This window comes from Mus pahari, chromosome 15 (genome assembly GCF_900095145.1).
Source record: "Mus pahari chromosome 15, PAHARI_EIJ_v1.1, whole genome shotgun sequence".
Taxonomy (NCBI): domain Eukaryota; kingdom Metazoa; phylum Chordata; class Mammalia; order Rodentia; family Muridae; genus Mus; species Mus pahari.
In genome coordinates this window covers 81,223,834-81,238,675 of record NC_034604.1, presented here as the reverse complement: position 1 = coordinate 81,238,675, position 14,842 = coordinate 81,223,834, and the positions used below count along the sequence as shown (strand labels likewise).

Here is a 14,842-nt window from a genome sequence, read left to right as displayed (position 1 = left end):
AAAAAAAAAAAAAAAACAGTCAACTTCAGGAGGTTAATAATCTCCATGTCAAATCTGTGGCCCTCTTGTGGCCAAGGATGAAACAAAAGGATCTGTTAAACATAGGAGTTTGAGTAGTCCCTGCATCATAGTGATAAAGCCAGTCTAAAAATAAACCTGCAAGATGTGGTGGTTTGAAGAATGGTTCCCATAGGCTCATATATTTGAGTGCATGCCCTACATTTGGTGACAATGTTTGGGAATTCCTGAAGTTGAACTAAATGCATTTTATATGGTTACAAAGTGTATAGGAGCCATATAGAATAGAATGTGGTGGTTTAAATGATAATGGCCCCCAAAGATTAATTAATACTTGGTCTGTAATAGGTGGAACTATTTGGGAAAGATTAGGAGGTGTGGTCTTGTTAGGGGAGTTGTGACACTGGGAGTGACATATTCCCCTTACCCCAACTAGCCTCATAGTTATAGATCACATGTAAACTCTCATCTGCTTCTTTAGGACAACTGCCTGTCTTCTGCCAGACTCAACATCAAAATCATCATGGAATCATGATTGCCAAATTAAATGCTTTCTTTTATAAGCTGCCTCAGTCATGGTGTATTGCCACACTTATAGAAAAGTAACTAAGAAAGGAAGGAAAGTAAGGTTTATACATTTACCTAATGCTGTTGCTTGTTCCTTTCATCTAAAGCTAAGATATCTTTGCAGAAGCTGGGAATTTGGGAGTTTCAAAGCTCCACAAAAAGGCCAGAGATAAGAAAAACAAACCATGATTTTGTGTATGTTCCTTTCTAGTATATAAACTTGCTATGTTTTTAGGTTTAGTATTGGCTGCCAGAATCCAATTATCCTAATATTTATTTTCTTTCTCAACTCTACTTATATACTCCGTAATGATATAAAATTAGTCAGTAGACAGGGTTCCCAGCTTCACTGAGTTTATAGATGGGATAATATAAAATTAATCCAATGAAGAAAATTACTAAGATAAACTATGCTGAATTCTTACTCAAAGAGAGTTCGGACCTTGTTCGTAAATCTGTTGAGTCTTTGCTTACTAGAGATCTTGGGCCCTATGATGTTTCTTAATCTTCACTGTCAACTTGCCTAGATTTAGAATCACCACAGAAATATCTCTAGCATGTTTATGAAGGTATTCCAAAAAAAAGGTTTTACAAAAGTGGGAAGGCCCCCAACCTGTGAATGGTAAAATCCCATGAGCTGTGGATATGGATGGGATAAAAAGAAATTGAGCTAAGCACCAGCATTCTTCTGTCTCTGCTTGCTGACTACTTATGTGGTCAGCTGCTCCAAGCACCTGATTTCATACATACCTCCCCCTCAATAAAAGACTGAGACTGTAACCTTAAGCTGTGAGGCAAAGATAGTTGCTTTTGTTAGGTATTCTATCTGAGCATAAACAAAAATAACTAACACAATCAACCTAAGAGAATAACAAATATACTTGTATGTTGCCTCATCAAATGCAGGTGCTGGTTAAGAGAAAAAGAGTACAGTACTAAAACAATAAATACTAGTGCTTCCCAGAGACTGGCATACTCGAAGAAGCCAGTCCCCGAGGAGAATTCCATTCATTCATTTAGTGCTTTATTTCCACATACTTCTTTACCATCTGGGGAAAACAAAATTATCTATTCTCAAGAAAATGTCTGTGACTAGACAGGGGGTCAGAGGTTAAAAGCACACTGGGCACGGGTTAAGAGTTCCACAGGACACAGTTTGATTCCAGCACTCAAGCCAGGCAGCTCACAACTACCTTTAACTCCAGCTCTAAAGGGATCCAGTATCTCTGGACTGCATGGGCACCAACAAACAGATACATAAACGTATATACCCTCATTACAAATGAATAAAATAGTTTTTAAAGGTTTCTCAGGCTAGAGAAATGGCTCAACAGGTAAGAGCACTTGCTGTTCTTACAGAGGACTGGTGTTCACTTGCTAGAATCTACACAGTGACTCACAACCATCCTAACTCCAGTACCAAGGAATCTAACAGACAAACACCAGGCACAGGTGAAGTACACAGAAATATGTACATACAAAACACCCATATATATAAAATAAAAATATATAAAAATTTTAAAATAAATTAGTTAAATCAAAAAGACTGTTCTTCCTATATTCTTGAATACTCTTCATTACTACTTGACTTTAAACTTCCTCTTCTCAGTGAGGGGAAATGTATCCACTGTTAACTACATAAACGAGCAGTATTCCACTGAATAAGAGGGGAAGAAAAAGATGATATCCACACCAATGATGGTCAAGAAAAGGGCTCCTTTTAGCTTTAACAAGTAACATCAGAAACTAAATGAGATTAAAGCACCTCAGGAAAGCAGCCTAGGAGTTTGCACGCTCACTTTTACACATGGATTGGTTCTCCAGGGTAATGACACAGAGTCACCTTCCTTCAGGTCTTTAGTTCTGTTTCAGATTCAATGTACTACATTCTCCTAGGATGCTTCCATTAATTTTATTTTAAACGAAAGATTACATTGTACTCACGAAGGTTTTTTTACGAGCAGAAGTCGTAGCGCAGACTTCAGCTGGGTAGTGCAGGGGAGAATGCCGTCTCCTGCTTCAGAACTCACTTTGCTTAGAAGGAGAATGCAGTTGCCTAAAGGATCTTCTGTATCAGCATAGCCCTAAGATTTGTTTTTAAGAAAAATTATCGTCCAGTTTTACTCATATTAAGTTTTCAACTTGAAAAATAATAGTAACTATACAGGCATATCATGCAATTCATTAATTCTTTTCAAGTCAATTGAATAACAGAGCCTCTTTTGAAAATAACATACATGAGATTAGGAGCTGAAATAAAACTGAATTAAAAGTAAACTAAAATTTAAAATATTTTAAGGAAAATATGCTGATATGTCTGTTTTCCAAGATCTGAGCAGTAGCACCTCCATACTTGAGACACTTGACAGTTCTTTAGCCCACTCCAAACAGAACAAAGAAGGAGAGCTATAGGAACTCCATATGGAAAACTGCACCAGGAACTTCAAGGGCTACAAACTTTGTCCATTGGAAACACATAACCATCGTCCATAGGAAGCTGTAGTCTGTCTCTAGTGGATTACAGCTATTTCTTCTACATAATTTTTTATATCAAGTAACACAGTGCAATGTAGATAATATAAAAGTGAGGATAGAGAATGTTTCTGAAGCTCATTCTTAGATCTCCTACAAGCTTTAACTGAGAACTTGACACAACCTAGAGTCATCAGAGAAGAAAGCCTGAATCAAAGGACCACATAGACCGCATTTGCCTGTGGGTATGTGTGTGGGGGTTGTCTTGATTGTTAACTGATGCAGGAGGGCCCAGTTCACTGTGGGTAGCACTAGTCCTAGACAGCTGAGCATGAGCATGAGCTACCCAGAGTGAGCCACAGAGCAGCAGTCCTACATGGTTTCTGCTTGAGTTCCTGCCCTGACTTATCCTTGATGTTGGGCTGAAACCTGGAAGTGTTAGCCATAAACCCTTCCCTCCCTTAAGTTGCTTTTGGTCATGATGCTTACTATAGCAACAAAATAAAACTGGAAAGGAAAATATGGAAGGGAAAGATAGATAAAAGTCATTTTTCTTCATTGCACTTGACAAAAGCTTTCCCTACATTCTGATCCTTTGTTTCAAGTGGCTCAGCTGCAGATTATTCCTTTCTTGGGCAAATCACCTGAACCCTTAAGAACCCCAATGAGATTTTTCAGAGCAGAGTATCTTATCGCACATCAGCACACTTAAATAGGATCGTATTTAATATATACAAAACAATTACATTTTTGAATGTGAACTTTTGACCATGGAAACAATATATTTTATGGTAATTTGACAGTTGTTCAGTTTCTAAAGATAAAGATAATTATGTACTTAGAACCAAACACACAAATAAACCTGAGACTGGAGATATAGTTCAGCTGTAATGAATACTTTTACTGAAATTCAGTTCCCAGCACTCACATCAGGCTATCACTTCAACTCCAAGTGATCTGGCAGCCCTTTCCGGTCTCCATGTATACACACATATACATGGCATACACTCATACAAACACACATATACACATAAATAAAATTCATTAAAATAAATAAATAAGTTTGTGGGTCCTAGCTCTCTACCTTTCCATCCAAGGGAGATGAAAACCTAAACTTTCCTCATTCTTTCAATGCCAAAAAGTACTGCTTAAGAAAGTCTTGTACTTATAAGCTCATTAATCAAAGTATTACTCTAATTAAATACACACATGAGGCAAGCTAATTATGCAATGTCTGTTTAATAAGGACTGCTGGCTTTGCCTTAAAGTCTTTATAAAAGGTTGAACTATATTTTGCACAGTCAATACTTTCTGACCTCCCACCCAGGTATGTAAAGCATAGGCAAATTCGATATCCTTGTTTAACCTTCTGCCAAGAACAAGATAGCCACACACTTCCTGCTCACTTATCCCCAGTGCCTTCATAGCTCCACTTCATTTTTCTCACAATGTGACAGTTCTGCTGTTTGCATTCTTTTAAATCACTGACAACCAGCCAAAGATAAATGGTATCATAAAAAATGAATTTCACAGAGTACCTGTAGCACTGGAATGACAGGAGCTAGAGATTCGATAAACTTGTTCCAGGTCAGAGCTGTCATCATCAATCGTCCCTGAAGCAGATACAGCAGAATGGCCTTGGCAGCAGCATTCACCTGCTCAACAAGAGACATAGCCAAGCTACCACCAGGTCCTCTCACAGACCTATGTTTATAAAATCTGAAAAGGTGAAAAATCAACTTCTCTTTCTTAAAGTGTTCCTCTCTCCATATATCATCTACATTCTCATACTAATGAGTTTGCTCCCTTATTAATTTCTATTACTTTACCCTCATCAATAAATCTGAAATAACAACTATTCTGTAGCTCCCTACATATAAAAGATAATCACAAGTAAAATGTTGATCTGATTTGATGAGATAAAGTGCATTCTGTATTTTGATTCACTCATCATCTTTAACATCTTTTTATATAAATAATAACAGAACTGAACGAATACAACAAATGCACATGTCCTTGTTCTCATCAAGCTGTTCAATTTTATTAGAGCATTTCTTTGACTTGGTAGAGTAATGTTTTGTATATTTTTAAACCAAGAAGGAAGACCATCGTGTGGATACTTCATTCCTCCTTAAAATAAGGAACAAAATACCCATGAAAGGATATAGATACAGAGAGAAAATTTAGAGCTAAGATGAAAGGATGGACTATCCAGAGACTACCCCATCCGGGCATCCATCCCATCATCAGCCACCAAACCCAGATACTATTGCACATGCCAGCAAGATTCTGCTGAAGGGACTCTGATATAGCTGTCTCTTGTGAGGCTATGCCAGTGCCTGACAAAAACAGAAGTGGATGCTCACACAGTCAGCTATTGGATGGAACACAGGGCCCCCAGTGGAGGAGCTAGAGAAAGTACCCAAGGAGCTGAAGGGGGCTGCAATCCTAAAGGTGGAACAACAATATGAACTAACCAGTACCCCCTGAGCTCATGTCTCTAGCTGCATATGTAGCAGAAGATGGCCTAGTCGGCCGTCNTTGGGAAGAGAGGCCCCTTGGTCTTGCAAACTCTATATGACCCAGCACAGGGGAATGCCAGGGCCAAGAAGTGGGAGTCGGTGGGTAGGGGAGCAGGAGCAGGGTAGGGTATAGGGAACTTTCGGGATAGCATTTGAAATGTAATAAAAGAAATTATCTAATAAAAAGAAAAAAAGCAAACAAAAAACAATAAACATATTATACCTCATTTTTGGATTCTTGAATACCAAATGCAGAGATTTCATACAGAACTTTTGGATGAAGCAGAAAATGAATTCCACTACAAAGTGAAGACACAGGTTTAGTGACATTATGGACACCTAAACATTCCTGTAAAATAATACAAATATTTTGAAATTAGTCAATAGTATTTCTAAGAGTATGCTTTCTTCTGTTTGTAATTTGTTTCCACTGTTAGTTTTCACATCATTAAAAGGTTATTTATCTAGTAAGATTTTTCTATCCAACTGTTCAAGTCTACATGGGCTATATAATTTTCAATGAGTAAAGTCTTCAGAAATAAAACATATAATCATAACTTTCAAAGTCAACAGATATAAAAGATATGACCAAACTCTAAAACTCTAATCTAATGTGTGACTTGATTTACTGAATCTTGAGAAAGAAAAACAAAACTCAAATTTTTAAAAAAAGGAAGGAAGAAAGGAAGGGAAAGAGAGAGGGAAGGAAGAAGGAAGGAAGGGAAGAATGAAGAAAGGAAGACAGGGAGGAAGAGAGAAAGTGGTGCGTATTGAGAACATGTAAAGCATACAAAAGAAAGAAACATAAACCCTTTCTCGATTATAAGGGAAAATGTTTTCTTAGAACCTGTTCAATGTGAGAGAGAACAACAGTGATCAGAAATATTAAGAGTATGTAAACCCAATAGGTGGAAGCACAGGGAATACTGAGTCACTAACCTAAACTCAATTTCTTTTATACTCCAAATTACTCTCTCCTTAAAACTAGTAACAATTCACAGGTCAAAATATATACATGTGATCTCACATACTTATATGCATATATTTTTTTAACTATTGACTTAAAGCCACAAATAAGTACTCCAAACTCTTGAGAGCTAAGGCTTCAGTCTTAATGTAGAAAAATAGCCGTCGCTTCTTTAAGACACACAATTCTGAGCTTCAATTTATTCATCCATAAATGTAATAATTCCTTCTACATGCCTTCTATGGCCATCTCCTAAATGGTACTACCCAAATTACAGCTTTAAAAATCATCTCAGATGGCCATAGTGCCATCTGAACATCATAGATTAAAAATCCTAACACTCAGAATTAACAACCTTGGTTTAGTAAAAAAGAGATTTAACCTAAATTCATCATTAAGCAAAAGGAAGTAAATCCCAACTTAAAAGAGTAAAGATGAATTAACTAAATAGATCTCACATCCTTCAGATAAATCAAACACTAGGCAAAAAAAAAAATGTATAATATGAAACTGTACACAGACAACACAAACAATAGTACGTTTTATTTATAAAGACATGAGTCTCCAGTAAACATACATTCTACATGGATGGAAAGAGGCACCCACAGCAAGAGTAGCTGAGATGTCTGTGTCACTGCGGTATTTTTATTGATGTGAAAACAGATCAGAAGTAAGAATGACAGAACACAAACACTTGACACACCCAAACAGTCTTACAGGAGTTGTTAGATTTATAGTGCAACCTTCCCAGAGTTGACTAATGACTACCATCTACTTATGGAATATAGTTCTTAGAGCTAACACAAAAACAGCAGAAGAAAAGCTCCACCTTCACAATCTCCAGGCAGCACTGGTAAGTCTCCACCTTCACCTGTGGCAGTGGGTGAGACAGCATATGGAGAAACACCTTCTGACTCTCTCCCTGGAGTAATGGACTAGCCTGCGCAGATTTCCAGCTGGTAAAAAGGAAAAACAGCCAAGACATATGAGGTCAGCAAGTTACTAAGCAAAGGACTACAAAGCATGTTGGAAAAGATCCCCCTCCTACTCTAGTTCCTTTGAGTGACATCTATCTTGAATAAACTGGCATGAACTCAGACAAAAAGAAATAATTCTCTCTAAAGGAATAGAGAAAAAAATTATACAAAAACAAAACATCCTTTAAAATTCGCACTTGCAGTCAGGCATGGTGACACATGCCTTCAAGTCCAGCACTCAGGGAACAGGGGTAGGCATATCACTAAGTTCCATCCTGGACATAGGAAGTTCCAGGCTAGCCAAAGCTACATAGTCAGAACTCATACAAAAAAAATAAATAAATAAAATTTTTATTAAAAAATAATCCAGTGAAATGGCTCAGTGGATAGAGGTGCTTGTTACACAAACCTGATGACCAGAGTTCAACTCCCAGGTCCTACAGACAGAGTGAATTTACTCCCCAAAACTGTCCTCCTGACTTCACACATCATGGTATGTGCAAACATATTACACAAACATGTATACTAGTAAAAAAGTAAATAAAACTAAAATTCAAAAGTGAGCTGATGTTTGTCATATTATGGAATTTATTATAGGAATCTGTCCTAATATCTTAATATAAAATAACTAATGCATAATGCTTTCTAAAAATCCACTTAAGAAAATTAATAATTTTATAAAACTTATAAAAAAGAACTGTTAAACTTAGGCAATTATTTCTGTCAACTTTAATTTTTCTCGAGATTGGGTCTTAGTAGGCAGTGAGTGCTGACTTTAAGTACAAGTGAGTCTCCTGCATCTGTTTCCTGAGCACTAGGCCTATAATTATGAACCAGCAACTCTGAATATTAATAACTAATAACTGAGAAGTTGACAAGGACGGCTACAAATGCACACAAATCCAGGAACTACTCATTTTCATTATGGGCATGACATTGTTAAATTAATTCTGGAATAAAGCAGCTCACTAGTTTAATGCAGCTATACAATTTAATGAACTAATACAATTTAATAGTGAGACCCATAAAGCGATTTAAATTAAAATAGAAAATGTGTAAGGTAAGTTCCATTTATATATATTTTTTATTATGTATTTTTATTTCTTGTACATTGGTGTTTTGACTGCTTAGGTCTGTATGAGAGAGTCAGATGCCCTCGAATAGGAGTTATAGGGAGTTATGTGGTGCCTTGTGGGTTCTAGAAATTGAACCTGGGTCCTCTGGAAGAGCAGCCAGTGCTCTTAATCACTGAGCCATCTCTCCAGCCCCTTGCTTCATTTATAATACTCCCAAGTTTATACACCCATGTTCATGCATATTACTCCTAAGTTTGTATATGCATGCTCCACATCCAATGCCTGTACATGCACACACAATGCCCTATATTAATACTGTCAACACTTAAAAAGGAAATATTACATCTTTGAACAGATGCAGATGATTTCCTTTATTAGGGGGGAATGCTGATGATAGGAAAAGCTACGCAAGGCTTGGTCCGCCAGCTCCACTAATTCTAGAAGATTCTTTTCTCCCTGCAATTAAAAAAAAAAAGGATAGGAAATATGAAATTCATATTGAATAAAATTCTCATAGTTAACTAAGTACTTTCAGGAAATTAAACCATTCAGAGACCCTGTTCACATTTGTTTAAGTCCTCTTTCTAACAAATCAATCTAAAAATATCAACCCAGAAGGCAGTGTGGGGGAAATCCTAGTGAAATGTCACCTGAGACTGTCCCTTATTTGGGTTTCCTATGCTCATCTGTGACTTCTGTGACTAAAAGATTGGTGTATTTTAATACCTACCATCCTAACAAGCTCTTAAAACAAGAAAGCATCTATACATGCACAGTCAAAAGACTCTAGAAATGCACAAAATAATAAATATTAAATCTACTTAAAGATGAAATTTGAAATTATAAAAGAAGAAACTGGAAGCCAGTGGCATCAAGAAGTAACAAAAGCATTGGCCAGGCCAAGTAGCTCAGGCCTTCATCCCTGGTACTGAGGAGGCTGAGGCAGGGGGTCAAGTATAAGGCCCACCAGGACTACAAAATAAACTCAAGTCAACAAAAGGGCTGGAGGCTTAGTTCAGCTTCAGCAGTGAAATGCTTACCTAACAAGTAAGAGGCCTGAGCTTCTAACGCCAGCATGGGGCAATGTGTTAACAGAGGGAATATGACAAAAAGAAAAAGAAAAAATGTACAGTGAATAAAGAAAAATTCTAAACATGAAGTTCAGAGATACTTCAAAAGAAAATAAGAATTGTGTGCTTACTCTTCAGGGCCCATTTTGATATTCTCGGATGCTACATATACCTCTACTCAAGGCATTGCCATCTCTGGAACCCATCTCTGGGATCCACTAGCCTTTCAGTATAATATTTCAATAGTTAGTTATATGTCAATAGTAAATTTAAATGGGATAAATGGTAATAATTACTGCTTCAATACTATCCCTCAAGATACCCACTATCTTACAAATAATAACTCAAGACTGTAATTAACAGCTACAAAAATATCAGATTTTTCATGAAAACATGTAGTAAATGGCATAAAAGATTAAAACAATATTTTATCTATGAGTCTCTATGCATCAACTTAGCTCTCATAATTCTGATTAAATCAGTCATTACTCAGTTCTGAAAATGTGAGACATTGATACAAGTACTTGCTATTATGTGTAAGACAGAATAGTTATAGCTTTTTGGAATGGCTAATTCTATGCAAATACACTATTCAGAACCCTAATGTCTCTGCGTTACTTTTGTACAAATTGTATCTTTACTTTAATCATACATACTATAGACCACTCCAGTCAAAATGTATGACATTTTTATCATATATCAACAACCAATTCACTTGTATATCTATCAGTTGGAACACTGTTAAGTTAGATTTTCTAAACACTTCACAAAAAAATATTTAAGAGATTATTTTCAAAGTATTTTACCTCTTTCCCCACATCAGATAGGAAGTTACAGGTGCATTCAATTGAATAAACAGCCTCTGCAGTTCGCTTATAAATGCTGTAATTTTCAGAATCCAGCTGTTCCAAATAAGCCACAACAGTGTCATGAATCTCTGGATATTCCAAAGAAATAGGCATGTCCAACGAGACAAAAAATAATGCTGCTGACATGGACTCTGGCAAAAACTCACTCGCCTTGATAAAGAAAAAAAATTTTAAGTTAAATATTTTCTAATTTTTTTTTTTTAGAAACAAACTGTATACTATAATGTTAGTCGAGCCTATATTATTAATTCTCTATCAAAAAATCTATGTGTTTTTTCACGAGAAAATTGCATTTCCCATCATATCAACATATGTTTTATTCAATGCAATTTCTCTCTGCCCAAAATGTCCCAGTCTGGGAGACTGGTCATCCTCTCATATCCAGAATTACTCTCCCTCTAGTTGCTGTCCCTTGTTTACACCTCTTCTATGAAGTAAAGAATGAAGCCAACACACTCCTGAGGACAGAAACATTTTCTCTGACACATATTAGCATGTAATGCAGGGATTAATAACTACACATGACACAGTACAACACTAATTCAATTCCAACTTAATTTATTTGAGCAAAAATTAATTTATGTTTTCCTTTTAAGATGGAATTCAACATAATATTTCAAATCATTTCAGAAAACTTACAGAAGGCAGACCTATTCTATTGTTTTACATTACAATATATTTTATAATCAAAGTCAATGGATCTAAATCTAGAACTAATTCTAATTATTATAGCTCTCTGGTAAGACTATGTATTAATTAAAAAATAAAATGTAGTTTAGTCAAAGTTAAAGAAAAATTATTCAACAGGCTTAATAGTGTGACTGAAATATTGTCTTTCTTTCTGAAAGTAATCCTGACTTATTTCATTGTCATCCCATTTTAACAATATCATCAAATGCCTGAAAGTCTAATATTAAGAGCTGAATCAGTTAAGCAATAATGCCCTTAAAAGAGTTGCCAAGTAAAGATCAGAAAAGATAAAGGAATCAAATTTTAGGTTAAAACCACTGGAAAACTAAGACGTGAAAGAGAGCAGCTATTAGAAAGTCATGAGACCCTCACTGTTTTGTTAGTAATGTTCTTACTGAAAAAGAAAGAGAAAAACTATATATCTATCTGCTCACCTACAAATCACTCAACAAATATTAACTGAACCTCCCCTCTGCAGCTGTGTGTTCTGAGCACTATACCAGATCCTGAGGACAAGACAGAAGCAAAACAATGAAGGCTTCCTCTTCCATGATGTTCCTATACAACAAATGACCTGATGCAGAGCCCAGCCCAAGTACAGATAGAGTGACATGGTGACATAGCTCCTGCCCCTGACAGGGCATGGTGTGAGCCTCTATGAGTGCCCATGGCTGCTGTGGGTGTAAGGATTGTTTGTATAATAATGTTCATATTTTCACATTCCTCTGAGGAAATGTCCTCCTTGTTAATGTTAATGAATTCATGCTCACAGCCATCCATTGGACTGAACACAGGGTCCCTAATGGAGGAGCTAGAGAAAGAACCCAAGGAGCTGAAGGGGTTTGCAGCCCTATGGAAGGAACAACATTATGAACCAAGCATTAACCCTCCCCCCCGAGCTCCCAGGGACTAAACCACCAACCAAAGGGTACACATGGAGGGACCCCTGTCTCCAACCACATATGTAGTAGAGGATGGCCTTGTGGGACATCAATGAGAGGAGAGGCCCTTGGTCTTATGAAGGCTCGATGCCTGAGTATAGGGGAACGACAGGACAGGGAAGCAGGAGTGGGTGGGTTAGTGAGCAAGGGGAGGGAGGATGGGATAGGGGAGTTTTCAGAGCGGAAATGAGGAAAGGGGATAAAATTTGCAATGTACATAAAGAAAACATCTAATAAAAAAAATCAAAAATAAATAAATAAATGTGAATGTAGTAAATAGGACATTTGCAATGGCAAAACAGTCTCCAGAGATGCTCTAAATAAAAGAATCATGGAACAAGTGTAATCATCTGAAATTTAGGAAGTTTCCATCAGTGTACCTAGCAAACTTAATGGGAGAACCAATGTTTTACAAAAATAATTATTATAGGACGTAAACTGAAAGTCAGTAATATCAATGGAAAAGTAAAAAACCTACCACCAACCAAAGAGCGAGCACAGGCTGGACCTAGACTCCCTGCATATATATAACAGATGTGCAGCTTGGCCTTCATGAGAGTTCCTCAACAAGTAGAACAGGGACTGTTCCTGAATCTGTTGCCTGGCTGCCTGCAGATCCCATTCCCCTAACTGTGCAGATTTGTACCTGATACTGCAGTAAATTGATGTGGTGGGTTGGAGGATATAGTGTATAGGTAGGTGAAGAAAGGAATTGGAAGAAAATCTGTGTGAGGGGGGTACTGAAGGGGAGAGGGGTCCTGATACTGCAATGTAAAGTAAAATAAATAAAATTAATTAAAAATAAAGAAATAAAGGGAACCTGGAATAAATAACTGAATTGGTATATAAATAAAAAACTGGACTTTTGGTCTGCAGGAAATGAGCTAGCAAAAAGAGATAGCAGTTCTTTTTAAGATTTTTTTTTTTTCTCTATTAAGAACAGAACTGTCTGGAGATCTCTGGAGAGCAACACAGCTTTTCAAGAACTGTTTCTTAACAGGATTTCTCACTTGGTCAGAAGATCCAATAATTTTTTTTTATAGAATTTTTACTAGCAGAGAGAGCTGTCTCAACCAGAGCGTTTTTAGAATAGCAAGAAAAAGCTGTCTAGAGTAGAGCAGAACACACGGCAGGGTGGGGGGGGGGGGGGGGGGGGGGGAAGGGAGGGGGGGGGGGGTATAGGGAACTTGGGGGGGGGGAGTTGGGTGGCAGAGAAAGCCACTTCAGCAGAACCTAGGCTGCCAGCTTGGACCCACAATTTGACTTCAAGTCATTCTTTTCGCTGTTCCTAGACACCCCTTCTCTCAGAATCCCTCTCTAAGATGAGGCTGGTCCTTGGCAACCTGGACCAGTCAGGAAACATATATATCCAGGAAGAAAACGGTAAGAAAGAAAGAAAGAAAGAAAGAAAGAAAGAAAGAAAGAAAGAAAGAAAGAAAGAAAGAAAGAGGGGGGGTGGCTCCAAATAGGCCATTATAAATAGTGCTGAGGGATGGAAATAGGGAAAGAAGAACTGGATCAATTAAGACTTTGATCTTAAGGATTTGCTCACAGATGGAAGCCCTTGGCAGAATACAAGCAAGCATTAGTATGACTAGTCTGTAGAGAATACAGAGTAAAACAAAGTTAAAAAGAGAGAGACCAAGGAAGAGTTCACTGCAATTACACAGACCAAACAGGACATTGGGTTCAACTCAGGTACTTAACACTGGAGAAACTATACTTAAGGACTAGAACCTTTTGCCTAAAAAATTAACATGTGGAAAATGAAGATGCTATTTACTGAAATAACAAAGACTATGGGGAGAAAACACTTATGAAGCAAAGAAGGTCTGAGGTAGGGAGTTAGCGATACTACTTCCAAGTGAAGGTACTGAAATGTAACACTAGAGATATAGAACATATATTTGATATGAAACATATGATACATGTAAATGTCTTGCCTGTAAACATAAGTCATGGAATCATAAACAAATAAATCATATTTAAAGATCACATAAAGGGAAGTATTTCATGAGGTCAGTCTTCTACATTTGAAAGACTAAGGAAGATAAAGAAAAACAAGAGCCAGGCGTGGTGGCACACGCCTTTAATCCCAGCACTTGGGAAGCAGACGCAGGCGGACTTCTGAGTTCGAGGCCAGCCTGGTCTACAGAGTGAGTTCCAGGACAGCCAGGACTATACAGAGAAACCCTGTCTTGAAAAAAAAAAAAAAAAAAAAAAGAAAAGAAAAGAAAAGAAAAGAAAAGAAAAGAAAAGAAAAGAAAAGAAAAGAAAAACAAGTCAAGGAGAATTGGTGACTTGGACACAATGTACTGAAATAATATAATCTAGAGGGTCTAACTCCATGGTAACTACATTTTAGTGTTAGGGTTTGAAATCACTGAAGGAAGATCCCAGACTCAAATAGTATGCAAAAACAAAAGAGCATTTAATCTGCAGAAACAACTAGCATGCAGAGATAACCACCACTTCAAAATGGTGACCTAGACAAAGACACTAATGGGACTTCTATTAAATCTTTTCTGATGTCAAAACTGCAATGAGAATTCTACCAGTCTTCAAGAGTCACTAGTTAATTACTGTGATACCAAACAGGCATCTAAAACCTAGAGCACATTCCAAAAGGTTGTTAAAACCATTAGCCAAAGGTCATAAAAATGGAACTAAGGA

At 37.1% G+C, this 14,842-nt stretch overlaps 1 protein-coding gene across 1 annotated transcript in view; it reads right to left on the bottom strand.

Moving 5' to 3' along the window:
• Positions 1 to 14,842, bottom strand: part of Rttn (rotatin) — a 152,734-nt gene that overhangs the window by 105,669 nt on the left and 32,223 nt on the right. Inside the window, exons 12-17 of the mRNA XM_021214290.1 lie at positions 10,476 to 10,688; positions 8,943 to 9,055; positions 7,376 to 7,502; positions 5,803 to 5,928; positions 4,596 to 4,712; positions 2,530 to 2,669 (exon numbers count right to left, since the gene is read on the bottom strand). Of these exons, the coding sequence (XP_021069949.1) occupies positions 2,530 to 2,669; positions 4,596 to 4,712; positions 5,803 to 5,928; positions 7,376 to 7,502; positions 8,943 to 9,055; positions 10,476 to 10,688 (836 nt within the window). The remainder of the gene's footprint in view (positions 1 to 2,529; positions 2,670 to 4,595; positions 4,713 to 5,802; positions 5,929 to 7,375; positions 7,503 to 8,942; positions 9,056 to 10,475; positions 10,689 to 14,842) is intronic.